This window comes from Siphateles boraxobius, unplaced genomic scaffold, assembly GCF_051911475.1.
Source record: "Siphateles boraxobius isolate OS27281-9 unplaced genomic scaffold, OSU_SipBor_1 22, whole genome shotgun sequence".
Lineage (NCBI taxonomy): Eukaryota > Metazoa > Chordata > Actinopteri > Cypriniformes > Leuciscidae > Siphateles > Siphateles boraxobius.
This window is the reverse complement of record NW_027508833.1, coordinates 35,965,102-35,986,162: the sequence shown is the minus strand read 5'-3', so window position 1 is coordinate 35,986,162 and position 21,061 is coordinate 35,965,102. Positions and strand designations below refer to the sequence as shown.

The window sequence follows — 21,061 nt, the reverse complement described above, 5'->3', positions numbered from 1 at the left end:
AGTTTTGTTTTGAAAGCATTTGCGGATTGGCTTTTCTAACCCAAATTTATTAAAGAATTTTGATCAACAGAGTTACAGTAAATAATCTCATGAATAGGTCAAACAGCTGCGCTGCTGTCATTTGCTCTGACAGCCCAAACATGCTTTGGAATGAATGAGACCACTGAAATTTGCTTCTTTTTTTTTTTTTTTAAGAATACCAAATCACATTGACTGCTTGATTTAGCTATTTTACATGTAGGCTAATATACTAGTAAATTTTTTTGTGTATCAATAAAGATATTTTAATCATTACTCACGAAACTGTGCAGGGTCTCATCACATTTCGTTCAAATGAGCTGCTATAAGAATACAAGAGGCAGTGGCTTTAAAGCACACAAAAAATTAAAAGGGGAAAAACTTTTACATTTACCGCGGAAAATGAGTAATATGCTACGTTCTGATTACACTTTTTAATTTCAACAATGAGCAGGAACGGCGACTACAGAAAACTGGGTTAAGGCTTTGAGAAATCTGCTTACATGCTGAAGCACCTGATAGGATGGTGAGAAATCAACATTTGATTGGCTAATGGCTCTCTAAATAATGTGTCCAAATAATCCTGTTTTTTTTTTCTTGCATAATGCGGAACTTTATTTTAGCGTGGTGGTTCAAATTTATGAGCAAGGCAGATATAAATGCAAGTCAATTGACAATGTACAATACATGTGCTGCACATTGTGCACTTTTTCTGTACACAAAGCAAACCTAAAGAACCGTCGCACGATGGACAACACTATTCTATTCTATTCTATTTTATTCTATTCTATTCTATTCTAACAGATAGAATAGAATATACATTTGGTTGTGTTTTAAACTTTACTGACTGATCATAAAATCACGCATGATGGATATGTGCCACATTTTACATTCAGAACCTCCCGTGCGTTATTTGGGATAATCTTTCGGATTCATCTATGCAAGAAAGAGTCTATTTAACCGTATTCAAATAACAGTTAGTAAGAACACGTCAAAGCTTCAGCATATTCCTTCATCTGTTGACTGTGGAGGCTAGGAGGAGGGATCTAAAGTAAGAGCAAGGTCTTAAGTAGAAGAAGCCCATAGCTCAAAGACAACCTTGGCAAGCGAAACTATTTTCACGAACCCAGGCACGCACGAGGTCGAGGCAGCGGTCACTTCTCGGGGCCTGCATACTACATTTCATGAATGTTGTGAGTTTTGTCCTATTTTTAAACATGGTGATGAAATATAGTATTCTCATTTATGAATTACATGATGATATAATATAAAAAAACAATTAATAATTCGACAAATTAACTGTAGCCTATATACTTTTCTGGATAAAAAGTAAGTTCCATTGCAAGTGTCGCATTGGTGCGATTTATATTTCAAATGCATCATGCTGAGCGTGCATCTACACTGAAGGAAAGTATACATTTCAGTCAGCACAAACAACTTTTGTTCATTTTGTAAAGAAATACTTTTAACAAAATCCACACAGAGAACATATTGTTTAAAAAGTGCGTATCCTTACAGATATCCCACAAAGGTTCCCGTGTCATTCGTTTTTGCTTGAGCGGAGTCTTCAACTTCACTTGTTTTGTATTCCTCTAAATCCAGTGGACTGCTCTTATTGGTAGGTGCGAGCGTTACATCACTATGATTATGACGCGCCGTCTTCCTGCTTCCTTCAGCCGCGTCTTAAAGTGAATCTTGTTGGTTCGAGCGCGCGCTCTCAGCCTCCTCCTGGCCGCGTGCGCTGAGACATACAGTTTTCATGCAGAGAGAGGAGCGGCGCACAAGAGCTCTTTCTCTATCTCACTCTCTTCGCTCTCGCTTGTCCCGAGAAATTACAATATTCATCACGGGGCGAACAACCCTCTGTATTCTCTGTTACACTATCGCGAAGAAGCTCAATTCGCTCTCATCTTCAGAGTAAGTAACCTTGTCATTTGCGCTCGCGCTGAGTTTTGTTCTGCTACTGGTGACTTTTCATGTGATGCGCTGTATCGCTTTATCCTTCACGCTCTTCGGTTGCTATTTTTTTTTACTTTATCATATATTTGCATCATTTTGGAGGGGTTGCATCCCTATGTTTTCCGTAAAGTAAGTATAAATACGCTCTTGTAATATTGCTTGTAGACTTTGGAGAGGCGACGCGAAACATTTGCCTTCAGCCTGAACTTGCCGTTTCTTCGTAATAGGACAGTAGGCTATATCTCTTCTGAGGTTTATTTAGTTTTAACATTTTGTGTTGGCCTATCTTTATTATTTCCGTTTGCTTTTTGTCAGTCGTCTGTTGTTTTTATGCCAATAACAAATTTCCTTGTGATTTACATAGATGTGCTCGCTGAATGTTAACTCGTAAATTAAAGGTTTCAGATAGAAAAGGGGGGTTGCAGCCAGCGGTGTCGTTAGAATCTTTTAAGTTCCACAACAAACTAATTGTCTCTAGTTGTTTAGAAAGCCTCGTTATACTGCTTTAAAGAGCCGAGAGACAACAACCGTGAACTGAATAACCTATAATGTAGCCTAATATCAATAACTTTAAAAAAAATAATCTCCAAATAGCCAAACTGACAACTTAAAAAAAAAGGTTCTTGATAAGAAGGCGGCTTTTTGCTGAAACTAAGATGTTACAAAGAACCTTTGACTAACCTTAATTTTAAGAGCGTATATAGCCTAAGCTTATACTGAGCCTCTGACTTTTACTGCCACTCCAGCTTGACGCGTTACTTCATCATCATCATCGTTTTCTGACGTGAAAGCCAGATACATCAAAGCTTTGCTTCAGTTTACGTCTACATCAAAATCATGTTTAGGAGAGAACTGCCGACGTATATAGGGCCGTAAAGTCTGTTTTACGGATTTAGTGTCAAAATGAACTATTTATAGGCTATAGGCTAAATATTTTAGGTTTGAGGTGCAGTAGTCTACATTACACTGTTCCTCTAAGGCAGAATTTGCAATCAGGGCTCTGTGGAGAAAAATATCTGAAACATTAATTATGAACTAATGTCAAACTTTCTAACTAAGGATATAATATATAATGTTAGTTAATGTTTCTGCTAAACAGTTATTTTACAGTGTTACTTATCAAGCCTGTTTAGGGGTCTCCTGGTTCGCTGAGAGAATGAGTGGGGGGGTCCTTGGGTCTTTAATGGTTCAAAACTGCGATTTCCAAAAACCTACACAAATGTCTTGGTTAACACAGCAACTGCGTTTTCCGAATCGTGTGTTCACATAAATATGTATTTGAATTAGTTATATTTTCTTTCTATCACAACTTTCTTGGTTTCAAGTTGAACAGCTTTAAATATTTGGAGAGGTGCGCATAGGACGCAATGGCCGTATGAAGTGAAAGAAATCTAAAACGGAGCAGATTTTGTTGCCTTGTTGTCTTGACTTGTCAGATGTCTATATTTAGTGACAGCAAATGCATTGTATATCCGCTCTATTTCGTATCTTAAATGTAAACTTCTCACTATGTTAATCGGTGCGTCTTGAAGAACAATTAATTAAAGTTATACATCGTATATGGGGCATGTCACACAATATTAGATATTTATTCTAAATATTTGCAAACATCTAGATGTCAAATGGCCGTGCTGTTCAATATGAAGACAATATCACATTATATTATTAGAGTTATTATTTTCTTTAGTATAACATCATTTAGAGGAAGTAGTCGCGTTATTAATGATCTTTTAAGCAAACTGTCCACATTAGTCATGCTCATTGCGAGATGAAATAGTCTATTTACAGTGCGTTAATGAGCAAAGCAACATATTTGCTTTATTATAATGTACGGAGAACTCTGATTTGAGCGACATGAATAATGTTTGGTGATCTTAAATCACCGTCAACAAACTTGTAAAACGTGCAATTAGCCTTTATTACACTGCACTATCCACAAAAAGGGTTTGCTTTAAATTCATTTCATCAACAACAAACCAATTGTTTTAGAAACCCAGAATTGAATTAATGTGATGTATTATAGGCTACTTGTTGTATTAGGATTTTATTCTTTCAATTAGATGGGGGATATAAGTGCCTGCTAATCTCCAAAAGATAATATTAAGTGTCTTTGCAAATATCAGCTGTAACTGTTTTACTGACTTAAAAACTTACCAAAGTGAAAAAAGCCTGCAATTTGGCTATGTATGTGCGCACAATAGTGGCAGGGCATGTCTGGCTAAACACAGCAGTACTGTGTTTTTTTTACTTGTTCTTTGCAGATTTACCCAAATTTAAGTATAACTTTTTTTTTTTTTTGGAGAGATTATTAAAACAATTTTCAATTGACAACTTTGTAACTGATCCTAATTATATATTATTTGCTGTTAACCTCTTTTGTCTATTTTTTATTGAATAAGTTGTACCAACTTCAAGCATTTGTATTGCATTGTGTGTTGTTCTTTAAGACATTAGACTATTTCAAATTGCATTTAGGATTGGGTACAAGAAACTTAGAGACATATAAAGAAAATTATTCATCAGTCCTTTCTTTTTGGCTAGGTTCCCAGGGTTCTCGAGCTGTGCCCAGCTGACTGGCTTTCAAAAATGGCACAATAACTGTTCCAGTGATGCCTGACCATGACAGCACATCCCTCTTAAGCAGACAAACCAAGAGACGAAGAGTTGACATTGGAGTGAAGAGGACTGTTGGGCAAACATCTGTGGTTTTTACCCGCACAAAAGCAACCTTTTTTAGTGCCATGAATCCCCACGGTTCCGAGCAAGATGTTGAGTGTTCAGTGGTGCAGCACGCAGACGGCGAGAAGTCCAACGTGCTTCGCAAGCTGTTGAAGAGGGCGAACTCTTACGAAGACGCTATGATGCCCTTTCCAGGGGCAACTATCATCTCCCAGCTTCTGAAAAACAATTTGACCAAAAATGGAGGCAGTGAGCCTAATTTCCAGGGAAGTGGCCTCTCGAGCACCGGTTCAGAGATCCAGCAGGAGGATGCTTGCAGCAACTCCTCGCGGGGCAGCCCTCAGGAGTGCCTTTCACCATTCAACAGGCCCTCCATGACCCAATTTGAAATGGAGAGGCTAACAGATGAGCATCTTAGGGCCAAACGAGCCCGGGTGGAAAACATCATCCGTGGAATGAGCCATTCTCCAAGCGTCACGCTCCGTGCAGGTGATAACGAGCGTGAGGGGGCAGCCCAGCCCCCGAGTCCTCGTGAGAACTACCGGGAAAACAAGCGCAAGCAGAAACTGCCACAGCAGCAGCAGCAGAGTTTCCAGCAACTCGTCTCTGCCCGCAAAGAGCAGAAACATGAGGAACGCCGGCAACTGAAACTACAGCTAGAGGACATGCAGAAGCAGCTCCGGCAACTGCAAGAGAAGTTCTACCAGATTTATGACAGCACTGACTCTGAGAATGATGAAGATGGAAACATCTCTGAAGACAGCATGCGTTCTGATGGAATGGACAATCGTGCCCACGACTCGGTCCCAGATCGCTCCGACAACGAGATGTCTGACCTGGATCCAGGGCACTTCTTGGATCGAGCACGCGCACTTATTCGGGAGCAGAACATGATGGGAGAGGGGGACAAACCCAAGCGTGATGGGTCACGAGGAAAGAGCCAGGGACCAACCTCCATGCATGCAGAGGGCAAACAGCTAGCAGAGACACTAAAACAAGAGCTCAATACAGCAATGTCCCAGGTAGTGGACACAGTGGTGAAGGTCTTTGCCAAGCCTCCACGCCCAGTTCCTCAGGCTTTCCCACCCCTGCAGATGCCCCCTGATCGTTTCGCAGTCAATGGAGAAAACCCAAACTTCCATACTGCCAACCAGCGCTTGCAATGTTTTGGTGATGTCATCATTCCTAATCCCCTGGACACTTTTGCTAGTATGCAGGTGCACAGCTCGAATGACCAAACGGAGGCCCTGCCTTTGGTAGTGAGAAAGAACTCTTCAGATCAGACTGGGTCTCTTCCCACACCTGGGGGTCACCACCACCATTCCCTGCACCCCTCACCCTTATCTTCCGCAATGGGCTTTAGTCCTCCCTCTTTCCGCCATCCTTTCCCCCTTCCTCTAATGGGCTACCCTTTCCAGAGCCCCTTAGGTGGCCCAACAGGGCATTACCCAGGAAAGGATAGGTCTTCTCCCGAGTCTCTGGATTTGTCCAGAGAGACCACCAGCCTACGGACCAAGATGTCGTCCAACCACCTCAGCCACCATCGTTCCATGTCACCAACACACCCTGAAGGCTTGTCCTTGTCCCTCATCAAGTCAGAGTGCGGAGACCTTCAGGACATGTCTGACATCTCTCCATATTCAGGAAGTACAATATCCTTTCAAAAAAAACAAAAGCATATTTTGATTGTTGTATTTTTATTTGTTTAGATAAAAAAAAAATTAGACAGTTCTGGTGAGAGTGTGGCTTAAATAACGTATGAATGACAAACAGATCTTAAAAGACATAAACTTAATTTCAATGAATCTCCATTAATCGGCACATTCAAGACCATTGTTCCTCTAGTAGTCTGAAGATTAAAAAGACCTCAGTGGATAGAGGCTTTTAAGTGTGCGCTATATGGAGAAGTGCTGAAAGGCCCCGCCGTGGCTAAGATACCTCCCATCTTCTCTGTTCTCACACTATCACAGAGAGACTCACAATAAAACCCCCTCTTTCATCACAGCGCATGCAAGACTTTGTACATAAATGCTCAAAGCAAATCACATTTCAAAGCCAGGAAGTAAAAGGACAAGTGGGATCCTTTGCTTAGAGGCCCTAGAAAGTTGTGTTAGAAGGATGGTAGAAGATCTCTGTCAGTGGAGGAGCACTTCATTTAGGAGGATTTGTGCTCATTTAGTGTCAATTGAAAGCAACAAGAGTAGTAATGTCCCTACTGTTGAGCTTTGTCATTTTAAAAATTAATTCTCCTTCATAGTTGCTTTTATGTCATATAATATGTGATCTCATGAAACAACAAAGCCTATTTCTTATGAACACCACCAGCTTGCTTTAGGTAAAGGTACACTGATAGCTGTTGCCTGGCAGTAGGTCTTTTCTTTTTTATCCTGTTTCACTGGTGTGAACAGGTGTTAGCAGGTTGCTGCTTTTCTTTCACCCCTTTCCCTCTTTTTAACCTTTTGCCAAATGCCTACTAGGTCTTAGATAAGTTTTAAATTAAGAAAACCAAATGTTTTATACAATTTGATATAAAGTTGTTGTTTTTTTATCAAACAGTACCTTTTAAAGTACCTTTCAACCTTTTCAAATGAAATTATTTAATTTATTAATTCAATTATATATATTTTTTTAATTAATTGGCAAAATAATTCATCCTAACGATGCAAAGAGAAACGGCATCCCAGGCAGGAATACACTCTTCAGCTCTGAGGGAGTCTATTATTTCTGTAAGTATACTTGCACACCTGCACAGTTGGGACCTGAACAACAACATCTCAATATTTGCAAAATAGGGTGTTTAATCAAATATGAATTTCTATTCAAATTTGAGAAGAAACAAGCAGCCAATTATCTTCAGCCATGGGCAGCATGATCTTCCTTGTCACGTGCTCTCTTTGCATCTCAAGAAAAATAGCCTTGTTCAGTTTCCCCCATCATTTGCATATAGAAAGACCGAACAGCTCTGGCACAGGGCTGTTGTAAGAATGGGGTGGGGGTGGGTGGCAGGTGAAGCCAGTTTGCATGTCTAATATAGTAGACGAGGACAGAGGTTCATGGTTGCGTTAGCTCCATGTTCAAGTGCTGAGGCAGCTATTGCTCGCAGAATCAGGTTTCATCAATTAAAGCGAAGCAAAGAAAACGTGCACTATGAAGACATCGCTCAGATCACTTTTCAAACTTGGTTGCCAAAGTGGTTTAATAAAAGACCTTCTCGATTTCAAAATCACTCTGCTGGTGGAATGACAAAATTTGATTCCTTTCTGATTTATACATTTATATGTCAAAAGATTGTTGCAAAGCACTTAATCAAAGTAATATTTTTTTCAGCTGACAATCTGAAAACGCCTCCTATTCTTTTTTTCCAAGCAAGAGCTAAAGTCTCAGCTGTAGTACATTTGTTGCTCTAATCTTTCATATTGCTGAACAGATGTCTAGCATTAATTTATGGATTTAGCATCCCTATGTTCTTTTTCCTTCCTTTCTCTCCTTACACCTGGCTGTTGGATCACATTTCACTAGTTATTGTCTCCCTTACATGCAACATGCTTAATACAAAACCAGACCTAAAAAAGCCTGATGATGCAGTGCATCTATGGTGGCGTTGTTTATGTAGTATCTCATTTGGCTATAAACCACAGCTGCCCCATTTTTCTCCTCCCCTGAAATACTTCATATTCATGTTTGCATTATGTCCTTCATTCATGTTGACTATGGCCCGGCTTGTCTTACACTGAGTGGGCTAGTGTTTACTCTATCTATTTTGTCATTTCGCATATTTACGTATCCTAGAAACGGCTGTATTTTTCTTGGAAGCCAGGTCTACTTGTAGGAAATGTGCGTTCGGTGAGTCAAGCCCCGTCGAGTCATCCTCGACACATTGTTTCTAAGATCTGCGACTATTTGTTTTATTTAAAAGTGGATGTCTTGAATGTTAATGGCACTGAGTAATGATATCCCTGGGATTTATGAATGTTGTTAACAGAGCAGAGACAGAGCAGTAAGAACTGATATGATGGTCGCTCTGTAAATACTGCAAAGAGATTTAACAGTGGCAAACGATTCAGTTCTCAAATGCGAACACTTCCTCACCGCTTTTTTTTTTTTTTTTTGTGCGATGCCCATTAGATTAAAGAGCATCTCAATGTGATTAAACTCTTGAAAAAAATCTATGAAGGTGTTTACCAGCCCTCTATTTCCAGACTCCAACACAGGCTATTATTCGCTCCATTTCATGAAGATGCACTTTTGAGAAGCGGCCTCGCTACCTGGGCTTTTCCCTTCTCTTGGTTTTTAAATGAGCCTTTAGGTCCTTGAAAAATCTGACTTGTGAAAAAGACAGCTTAACTCTCTCTCTCTCTCCCTCCCTCGCTGTCATTCACTGCTGTTATTTGCTGTATGCATTATGACAGATGGTAGGAAAGAGAGTAATGCTCTTTTGGTCTTCCCTATCAGCCTAATGGAGGTCACCTAGGGTTCTCCTCCTCTCTTGGCAGAAGGAACACGCCAATCTACATACACACTATTATTAGAGAGGATCAACATTGCAAATAGCATACAGTCCATTTTTTTTACATGTAGATGCATTTACTGTTGCTTTTGTAAGTTGCAACATTTATTGTTGCGACTGTTCCAGCGCTTAGTGTTTTACATAACAGACACAGTGAGGTACTGTATTCAGTGCGAGCTGCCATGACGGTGCCATGCTTTATAGTGAAGGGGGGTAGAGTGGTGAGCCTCTTAATTGACCTTGTGGGGGCCCATTGATTTAGCCCCACATGCATCTTCATTTTTGATAAATTATAAAGCCGTTAATTTGCAGAGGAAATGGTTGGGCCAGTCTGGAGCGCAGATGTGGCTAAAGCCGGCCTAACTGGCAGAGCGGGGGCCGTGCCAGGAGGCTTAGGGTGGAGGGTTGGGGGTTGGGGCTAATTGTAATGGGTAGATGGCTCTGGTTAGCCACGGTCTCTCCTGGGACCCCCCTCAGCTGCCCTCTGTTTACCAATCTAGAGGGCAGTGCCACCTCCAGATAAATAGCGTTTTTATTGGGATAAGCAGACGTTTATTGACTTGCGATGCTACATTGACTGGAACTCTGTACGTGTTAATATACAGTCGTCAGAAAACTGAATTAATTAAGGATGGTTTTCTACAGTGTAATTATTAGTCTTGTGGTAAATATAAAATTCATAAGGGACACTGATTTTATTAGGGAACTTAAGCTATTTTTTTTTACATTATATTTATCTATTGTTTTAATTTATTTAAAATGATGTTCATCATAAATGGGATTTATTGTCTTTATTTGATGACTAAAATAATTACACTTTAAAATATTTTCCCTAACCTTCAAATTTCAAATCCAAGAGGGTCTTTCTCCGAACCATCTGAAGAAGGCCAAGCTGATGTTCTTCTACACACGCTACCCCAGCTCCAACATGCTGAAGATGTTCTTCTCAGACGTGAAGGTGAGCTCGCCGTTGACCGTTAACTATGTCGTGTGAAGTAGCACTGTCCCATTAGTCCAGATGGGTCCCAAACAGACGGCCAGCTCCCCCACCCCTCCACCCCCCAATTAAAATAACTGGCCTTAATCTCCTAGAAGAGAACAACACGGCATAGCACAAGTCCCACTTTCCCTTTTACTATCACTTACGCTTTCATTTAAAACACTGATCATGAGGGTACTTTTTTTTTTACTTCTTTTATTCTGTCGCGTCACTTCTGGTTAGCGAGCAGAAACAACTATTCTCTGTCTCTGTTAACTTGTCGGATGATAATTTCCTAGAGTTCTCATTCCCAACTGATCTGTGGAAGTGGGAGGCAGAGGGTGATAAGAGCTGAGAAAATTAGAGGTTCGGTAGAAATGAACAAGCGAAACCGGGAGGGGACGGAGAGGAGGAGGGAGACAACAAACAAAATGGAGCACAACAACACAAACAAAACAATGGCACCAATTGTCTTTTATTTACAACTTAATTTGTTGTTGATGCGTCATACAGGGAGCATACGGAGGAGAAATAATGTGACAGATTCAGGCCACATTATTTAAATGAGGAGAGCAGGGTCCTCTCACTCCCAGCTGCCCCTGTTCTGGGTCCAGGGTGACCACCTCATCCTCACACACATGCTTCTATTGCATCCATCTAAATCTGCCAGCAGCTTAACACTCGTGAGTACGTACTGCCATTCATCGCTCGCTGTTAGCGCTTATGCTCCAGTAGGAAATCATATAATTTAATGTCTTGAAAATAATTTGAATATAATATTCAGAGAAATATATATATATATATATATATATTAAAAAAAAAGTAAATTCTGATTTCAGTGAAAACCCCAAAACTTCTCCTAATTCATATATTTTATACCTTAATTTTGAGACACAAAAGAGAAAGTTTATCAAAACCTTAAATTAAAGCCGGCCCAATTACAATTCCCCTTCAGACAAGGCTGTGAAATTCTGTACACATTAAATTAACATTTTCCAAAACAAGGTCAGTGTCCTGGGAGAGATGGTTTTCAGGGCTGCTTAAGCTGAAGGGAACAATGGGTGGCATGTGTTTGTTGGATCAACTAGTATGTATGTAAGGGAATTAAGCATAAATTACTGACTAATTATGGCTGTATAAGCCTACGAAAGTTACAAGAATTAGTGATTAAAGGCGTTTAGGCACCATAATGATGGGATCTAAATAGGAAATAATGACTGTGGGAAATAGGTTGATTTGACAACTGTTTTACCTAAATTGTCTGTAATCGGATAATAAAAAAAAAATCTGCCTTTGTACTGGAGCAACTATTTAATCACTTAGTAGAACAAAAATTTAGAATTAACTCTCTCTTTTTGGATTTTTTTTAATGGCTAAAATGATGTGCTACATTAATGGTGACTTGTATATTTGTAATAAACTGTAATCAAGATGTTTAGGACGATCAATTAAAAAACTCTGAAAAGTAAATAATAATAGTAATAGTGATAATAATAAAAATTTTTTATTATGAAAGCAATTATATGTGCACAGTCAAGGCTGTAACGTTCAATTGTATCATGGTTAAAAGTGTGAGTCAAAGAGAATTTGAATGATATCATACTTTAACCATGATGGTGGTGATGATGATTATAGATTGTAGCTCACTCAGGAAGAGGAAGCTGCTTTTTTACGGGGAGTGCGCACCACTTGTGACTTCACGGAGTGAGCCAGTAGTCATAAAGAGAATAACACAGCCTTCCTTCACATGAAAGCATCAGGAAACTGTGACAATCCAGTGATTGGAGTTCTTATGTAATGGATAACACCTTTGTACCTCCTCAGTATCTCTTTTTCGCAGTTGTTCCTTGAACTGTGATCATATTTGTCACACAAAGTATTATAAAACACAGGGTCATTATCTTAATGTGATGTACTGCCAAACTACCTTGTTCATCCTTTACACCTCTCTCGCCCCCTGTATTTCTTCCCATTTTAATCTACATAAATCTCATATGGCATGTTCACATCACTTTGCGCATGGAGAGGTGGTCCACTGGCTTAGTTACCATAGACTTTGAGGGCTGAATAAGAAGGGGTCAAAGGTTAAGAGGAGTATTAGCAGGACGATGGTGTGACACTGATTATGAGCAGTCAAAGCAAGTAGAAGCAGGGGTTATGTCACCCTGTAAGGGTTGAGGCGTATATGTTTCAGCAGGAAAGCTCCAGTAAGGTCAACCGTAGGTCAGGGAAATTATTTTAGCTGCTCAGGCTTTGTCAACCGGCTGCCTGACTGCCTTTAAACATACAGCATACCATGTACCATTAACAGCTGAATATCAAGTAACCTACTGGGGCACTTAGCTTACTTCTCCCTATAGAGCTCGACTTTTCCCAGATTCACAATCTAAGTGCATGCTGTGTGTGTGTGGTTGGGGGGGTTCTTAAAATGCACAGACCCCCGTATAAGTAGCGTCCCCACCAAGCATGTGTGAAAGCCTGTATTGTCCATGTTTAACAGAGGAAACGTGCGGAGTGACAGGTCAAGTCTTCCCTCGGTGTCTTGGAAAGAGCGGATCTCTCTCACCAGAGGAATAATCTTTCACAGTCCCGTGAGCAAGAGTGTGTGAAATGTTCTCGCTTCCGTACGTACACCCTTGTTCTCTGAGTCAACTGCTGCCCGGACACATTACAGGCGTCAGACTGATTTGTTTTATGAATCTTTTGAGCGTGCTCATTGGATATATAAGTTTTTCTTTTTTTTTTTTTTTTTGTGGGGGTAGAGAATAACAGGATGAGGTGTCCCATGGGAAGCATTGCATTTTGTGTTCTTAGAACAGCACTGGAAATGATGTCCAGAATAATAGATTTTATGAAACTAGTGTGTTTGGGTGTGGATTTTGCACATATACGCAGAAGCATCTTGCTGATATAAGAGTGGACTGTGATTGCAACTAATAAAATATTGTCTAGTAAAGTTACTTTTAACCTTTATTTAAAATAATTGATTCAATAATTATTTAAAATAAATAAAATAAATATTTATATTTGAAATTTGAATTTATAAATATATATATATATATATATATATATTAAAATTATACAACATATAAAATATAATAAAAAAATCAAAACAATGTATTTGTCTATAGAAACAACTACTATAATAATTCATTAATTATAATGAATTAAATCCAAACAAAATGGGTACTGAAAATATAAGTGGATACCCGCCCTGTATATATTTACACAGGAAATTGAAACATGTCAACACCTCAAAAGACCTTTAAAAAGTTACTTGTCAAATTTATGAACAGGACTCAGAATTCAAAAAAACTTTTTGTGTGAATACCGACACATCTCACTTTCTCTCCCACAATCCCACTAAGAAAAATGACTGCGTTTGCAAGTGTTTTTTTCATGCTACGATGTATCATTTAATGTTTTGTTCAGTGCTAAGAGCTGAGAGAGCTGGTTATTTTCGTTTGACAAGCAGATGACATGATCCTTAATTGCTGAGTTGTCACGTTCCAGCAACGTGGCTCCATTGTCCCCCGAATCTCTGGTATTTCTATTGGGCAACAATGCTTTTTAAATCTCCCTTTATACAGCGCTGCCAAACGATGTCATGCGGACTTACTTTTCTGCGCTCTCCATTATGTCATCCACTAGCCATTCTAGAAAAAAATTCCCCCCTCTCTCGCCCTTTATCCGACTCTTCTGCAAGCCCCACTCATATGAGACAATGTCTTATGACAATAGAGGAGCCTAATCTCCATGTCAAAGCAATTTTCATTCCCCAGTGAGTAGTCTGCTATCATTTTGTAATGTTTTGTTTCTTATTCTAAAAGAATTAAGGGGGTGGTGGGGGGGCCGGAGTAAGTCGTCACAGGGGCCGGGGTTCTTATCTCAGTGTCTGGAAATTTGGACAGTGCATTTCGCTCCGCAGATAAAGTGGAAAAAAGAAGGCCCTCGAGTTCAGTAGATCCTAATAGGTTTAACGTCTATTGAAACGGGGGTAAGCGAGAGATCAGATAGCCCTGCTTCTTTGGTTGTTCTTTTTTTCGCCTCTTTCTTTCTTTTCAAACCCCTGTTCTCGCTCGCTGTTAGGCTGAATGAAGGCAGAGGCGACACACAGGCCAGATGTATAATTCCTGGATAGGTTAAGTACATGTTTGAACTTCTGCAGACTGATGCCTCGGGATGACGACTTAATCATTTTCGGCTGAATTATAGGAGAAGAACCCTGGCGGTGGCGCAGTAATTATGCTCTCGGCTGGCCTTTTGGTGAAACCTATCAGCCTGTCGTGGCTTCTGACTCTTTCTCCGACTCGGATTCCCCGCTATGAATTCTCATTCACATCATTATCTTAAATTTGCAAGCATGGAGACAAGTTTCTACACGGTAATTACATCTACCCTCGGAAAACACGACTGCCCTCCCCCTCTTTGTTCCTTGTCCTTCCTCTTTTTTCTCCTCATGCTCGATCTCTCTCTCTCTCCTCAGCTGTCATCTAAACAGAGGCCTGCATGTTCTCATGGCCACAGATAGATAAGTGCTCGCTGTTGATTTTTGATTAATGCTCTTTGAGGGTATGGAAGGGGAGGCAAAGGCAATGAAGGCTTGATGAACACCCGTAATGACAAAAGGCAGGAGGCTGCGTGTCAGAGCAGCCAACACAAAGCCTGTCAGATTTATAGCTTTTAACTTGGCTACATTCAACTCAGCTGTCCCGTACATTCACACTCTTAGCAGACACAGCTTTTACACACACACACACACACACACACACACACAGAAACTACCAAAGGCTGTCGCACAGGTCATTTGCTGAGGTCATGGGGCAAGTACACAGGGCAAACGGAGCACTGTGTATTTACTGGTCGAGAACCAGGCACTCCAAATATAGCTTCTACAACAGTGTTTGAGGGCCAGCTTTGAGTTACTGAGCTATTCAACTAGAGCAAATTTCTTAACGTTTTGAAAGTTCTTTAAATCTTTTGGATTTCTTAACTCAGTTTCATTTACTTGATCACTTACTTCACTCGGTTTTTAATGTGGGGAAAAGACCTGGGGCATGACAGAATTAACTTTGCTACTTGATATGTAAATTTGCCGTCACTGCATTACGGGCTATTGACACAATTATAATTTCATCTACTCAACCCTGAACTGTTTGCATTTGCGCACAACAGCAAATATCCCAACCGACCGTGTAAGCCTTGTAGAAAAAAAAACACCCCACTGACCAATCTTTCTCAGCTACGGGTTTGTTTGCTTACCCATCATCCTCAAGGACAATGTGAAGTAAACACGTTCGTAGAAACAAATGTCTTATCTGTTGTTCTGACATTTAAGGGTCTCACTGGCTAACCAGATTTGAGGTTAGTCACACCTGATTTTTTAGTTTTCAGTAAACACAGACTAAAGATTGAAATATTTGGAACCTTCTTATGTAAGTTTTTCAGAGAAAAAAAAGAAATGCATAATTACAAAATATATATTTTAGCATTAATAATAATGATATATCTATTATTTATTTTTCTTGTGATAACGTATATAAATAGCTTGTGTTTCAGGGTCAGGAAAACAATATTCAGCAATTACAAAAATCCTTTTTAATAATAAAAAAAACTTACATCTACTTGAATCTAAATGCACTCTCTAAACATGAAAATGAATTTCTCTGTTCTGGACCGATCTTACAAAAGTAACAAATCTTACAAAAAAATTTCTCTTTTTCTCCCCTCTCTCTCTCTCTCTCTCTCTCTCTCTCTCTCTCTCTCATAGTTCAACCGCTGCATCACATCACAGCTGATCAAGTGGTTCAGTAACTTCCGTGAGTTTTACTACATCCAGATGGAGAAATTTGCTCGGCAGTCCATCAACGACGGTGTGACAGGGGTAGAAGAGCTGAGCGTGAGCCGGGACTGCGAGCTTTTCCGCGCTCTCAACATGCACTACAACAAGGCCAACGACTTTGAGGTGAGCCTTCGTCCGTTCCGTTTGTTTCGCACTACTAAGCAACTGCATTCACCTTTTCAGGCCACACTGTATTATGAGGTGAGATTCAAGCAGTGATGCATAAGGTATTACTTTGAATCCTTTCCGTTAATGTTAGCGCAGTTCAAAGCTTTAAAATTAATACAGCTAAATGATCTCTTTATATGATTAGACAATGAATGGCAAGCTGTTCATCCCCTAAGCCAACCCCCCACCCCCCTCTCGTCGTACTCCTGGGGTAAAGTGAACAAGAATTTTTCTATTTTTTTGGGGCTGAAACACAGCCATGCATCTGTCTGTTTGATGAGGCAAACAGGGAGCGATGCTTCAGGCCCAAGTGTCCTTGTCAAATACAATTTGCAGAGCTCACATTTACCGCTCAGCTCACTATCAATATCTGCCCACTGGGACTCTGGTCATTCAAACACTATCCTTACAACATCATCATCATTTAGCTGACTATTAGCAAAAAATCTGCCCCTGTTCCCCTCCCCTCCCTTTCATTTAGATCAGGTCAAAGACAAGGTTTATTGCGATTGCAGGTACCGAGAACCTGGCGCACCACACCTTTGTGACCAGGAAGATATTTAGGGATGTGATCCTTATTTTCATATATAAATGCAAGATTTGCATGGCTGTGGAAGAAAGTGCAGGGCACCATGAATAAGACTGTTGTTGGTAGAGAAGTCGAACCGAGGGAGAGATTGTTTTGCATATCAAGAGCCACAAAGGCTGCACAGGTGTACAAGCAGGATCGCCTGAAAGACTTTCCCAAATGCTCATTTTCCATGCAAGGAAAACTCGATCTTTGATGCAAATTTCTACGCCCTAGTCTGTTCCTTTTTTTCTACCGGGCCGGCTCACGCCATGTCTTGTCTAGCATGCGGCGATATTCCACAGCAAGTCCGTGCCGCAGAGAGAGGTCACACAACCTTTAGCGGTGCAAAGGGACACTTCATGCTGAGGCATTTTTGTACTAAATTTTCTCTTCTCCACCTGTCAGACTGCGAGGCATGAAACTGGAACCCTCGCCGATTCAGCAAGTTGCTCTTTCTGCCAAATTTAGCATCATCAAAGTACCACCTTGCTAGCTCCTCCTGAATGAATATACCCTCTGTTGTGCTGATCGTTTGATGTTAATCTAGTCTGTCAATGTGCAACAGTAATGTGCTTCCTCCTCCTTTGAGACTTTCTTTTTTGTAGTTGGGCCCTGTCATTTCTCTCTCCCTCTCTTTCATTGCACTTCCTTTTCGCTGCCTTGTGTCTTTCATCCTCTTCGAATGTACTCACCCCTCACTTTCCCATTACAAACTTTTTAATGACATAATTGTCACATTCCTCATGGTGGATTGAGCAAAGGCCGTAATTAAAGGAGCTTCATTAATTGCCTTCAATGCACTTGTGTTGTTCTCACCAAGCTTGCTGTTTTCTTTCAAGTTGTTTATCCTTCATTCGGCTCCTCCTCCATCATGCTGTCTCGATACGCCATCATTTTTCTCCTAATTACTGCTCTGTTTGTCTTAGCTGGACAATGGCACAAATGAACACAATCAAGGACATTTGCATAGACACAGCTTATGATGTCCGGACCCTGAAAGGCTCCCCCCAAAAAAAGAGAGAATCCCCCTTTCTCGTCTTCTCTCCTAAACAGAGCCGCCAGCAATGTGGCAAGTGTTATCTCTTCGCTGAAGGGGTTTCTCTATGTACAAACCAGATATGATCATGCCTAGCAGGCCTGCTTAACTGTTGTCTGAAAACATAATTTGTTTATTCTGCATAGGCTAATGGACACATTAGAATGGATCCAAGAGGTTGTTTACCTAAACATGAAAATTTGGTCATTATTTGCTCCTCCTATGTCCTTCCAAACTATGCTGTTATTTTCTTTCCATGGAAATCAAAAGGAGGATTTCTTAAGGGTTTTCATGCAGCTCTTTTCCAACAACTAGAGCTCTTTCATATAATATAAAGAAGGCACCATAAAAGAGGTCCATATGATGTGTGTGTTGTATTCAAAGTCTTTTGAAGTCATGTGACAGCTCTGTGTGAGGAACAGACTGAATTTAGGTTGTTATTTACTGAAAATTTGCAGCTATTAAACTATGAAATTTTGAAATGTTGACATGCCATTTTTTTTTTTAATTAAGATTGTCAGTGCATAATTCAGTTCCTCGAATAAAGCTATTGTATGGCTTCTGAAGACTTTTTTTGCTGTCTAATTTGGAACTTGACTGGCTCTTGAACTTGAAAAGAGCTGCATAAATATTTTTCTAAATTTCTTTCAGTGAGTGTGAAAAATATTTGGTGAACAAATCCTTTAAAGTGTAAAAAAAAGTTACAGAGCATTTAATCGTTCAAAGAAAGCGAACACCTGTTAAATCTCGCAGCACAGTTACGCATTGTTAGCCAAAGTGGCGTTTCCAGGCCCTGTAATTGTGGCCTCTGGTTCTCAGGAGCCGTCTTCACACTTACTGTATCACATCACAGGCACCATTGAAGAGTTCTAAGAGGGGTGGGGTCCACGGGCTCCACTGGGATAAGGAGACATTTTTATGACAGCTCTGGGAAGGTCTCATCTTTCGGCCACAAAATAGTTCAAGGCTCTTCTGTCAACTGAGTGTCCTCCCCCCCAACTTGCCCTAGACTCGCCTTGTCTTCAGTCCTTGTACCCTCCTCCCATGAACCGGCTGAGGAAAACATAGAGAAGGCTTAGTCTCTTGCTCTCCTTCTTTGGTCCCTGTGATCTCTGAGCCGTTTTGAAAAATAGTTGGTGGCCAAATACCCACAGCACACTCACACAGACCTCCTTTGACTTAAAGAGTTCTCGTCTTGGTATATTTGGGCTATCAGGTGTCCGTGGCTATTATCATTCTGAGGTGAATGAAACTTAGAGACTTTGTATGTTTCCCACTCACATATTAGTTTTGTTTGTGTGGCGGAATTCCAAGGTTAAAAAGATACCGTTATAGTTGAGGGAATACTTAAAAGGTGAAGTGTGTAATTTCTGCGCCGCTAGCGTCAACAAACGGAACTGCGAAATTAATGACTTTAATTAACAAACTCTCCCCTCGTCTGCCATTGGTCGATCAAACAGATAGCCCCGCCCAAAATACACACCATTGGTTGAGCCAGTGTTGCTGTTGTAGGGCTGTGCAAACAAACAGAGCCAAAGTGTTTATGCTTTTAAGGGAAATCAACATAATTATAAGGCTTACTTATTATTTCATATTAAGGTGGAATATTATATAAATACTTAAGTAAGAACTAAAATGTCTATAAGTCAAGCACATAATGTAAATGATGCAATTTAAGATGCTCTGACCAGCAACACTCCCCCTTGAAAAAGATCAATTATCCAACATCCAACACGCCCCCCTCTTCTCCAGGTTTCTCTTCCCTTTTGTTTCTTCTCTCGTCTCCTCTTGTCCATGTCTGGTGTGACCTACCCCAAAGGCCTTCATTATTAATTGTCCTTTGGAGACAGGGAAAAGTTCAAAGACTGTGCGGATGGTCCCTTTACTGCGACCGTCTATTGTCTAACATTCATCTCCCTTTACCCTTGTTCCAGGAGTGTATTATCTCCCCTGCCTCATGAGAAAAGAAGGTTATCAATAAGAGCGTAGAGAGCTGCCATCGTGACTGCCAGGAGGTCCTGGCCTCCCAAGTCCACACACAGCTCCCCCACAGAGGGCTAGTTTACTGTTGTTTATCTTTGAGCTGCTAGCTTGTGCCACGCTACACTAGCACATCTTAGGATCAGGCTCTGGTTTCACTTCTTCCTCTCTGACCTCACACTGACCTGCGGTGTGGTCTGCCAGCTCACCTCACGCTTCCATTATAACGCCACTCAAAGCTACGGACGGTGCTACGAGATAGTGTGGACGTTTAGAGGATACATTAGGGAGGGTTCAGCTTAATCTTACAGTTGTAACCCCTTTACATCTCATTTTCTTCCTGGGGAAAAACAAAAACGTGTAGCATTACAGGGTTGTTTTTTTATAGAATGTATTTTTTTTCTCTACAGGCTCTACCCTCTGTGCTCTGACAAGGAGGCTAAAGGCCTCGTCAGTCGCTAGAGCGCCTCTTGAGATCAGGGGAGTGAGGTTTTACCTGCACAGCTCTTACTAGCTGGCTTCCGTTACACTTGCACATATTATGTTATTTAATATTCAAATTAAATAAAAAATGCTTCAACTACGAGTTTAACCATTATCTCTTAATATTCAGCACAGAAAATCGTCTCAATATCAAAACCGAACTCCTTGTTGTGAATTTTGACCCACATCTAATATGCAGAAAAAGTATATAAAATATCCGCTCAAATGAAACCAAAGACAAAGTCAGACTTGGTGCCCCATTGTATGGCAAGCGCACACGCAGCTGGGATGGCACCCCTCACAATAAGTGTTCTGTGGTGAACCCTTAGCACGTCATGTGATATAAAGAGTCACTGTGGTCAGATGATGCAGACTATTGTCTTCAAGGGCTCTTGGTCACAATCATCTTCCTCTCTCTAATTAGATCATACTGTCTGATGGACTGACACTTACAATTACAACACTTATTTTACAGGAAGAAAAACGGCCCTGCAATGTAGCAGTAGAATCTAAGTGTAGATTTGTCTAAGTGTATTTATTTTGACAAAAATAAAAGAGAAAATTAGAACAATTACAAAAATAGAGTAGGCCCTATATAATACAAATAGTATATAAAAATACTTCTATGCTTTAATATCAAGTACAATTGGTTTAGCAGTATGCCGCTAACAGGTTCTTATACTCTGTGCTGAATCAGTTCATCACTGGAGAGCTGATGGATAGGAGACTATAATGCATTTCCTCTTTTTTCACCACCGCTTTGCTATAAATGTCACGCTTCGCGGCTCCCCTTCACACAGTACCATTCCCAGCCGAACGTAATAGAGCTCTATGAAAAC

At 40.4% G+C, this 21,061-nt stretch overlaps 1 protein-coding gene across 1 annotated transcript in view; it reads left to right on the top strand.

The window, feature by feature from the left end:
• Positions 1–1,799: 1,799 nt before the first annotated feature.
• Positions 1,800–21,061, top strand: part of prox1a (prospero homeobox 1a) — a 29,976-nt gene continuing 10,714 nt past the window's right edge. Inside the window, exons 1-4 of the mRNA XM_077239956.1 lie at positions 1,800–1,935; positions 4,519–6,307; positions 10,013–10,121; positions 15,913–16,107. Of these exons, the coding sequence (XP_077096071.1) occupies positions 4,587–6,307; positions 10,013–10,121; positions 15,913–16,107 (2,025 nt within the window). The 5' untranslated portion in view covers positions 1,800–1,935; positions 4,519–4,586. The remainder of the gene's footprint in view (positions 1,936–4,518; positions 6,308–10,012; positions 10,122–15,912; positions 16,108–21,061) is intronic.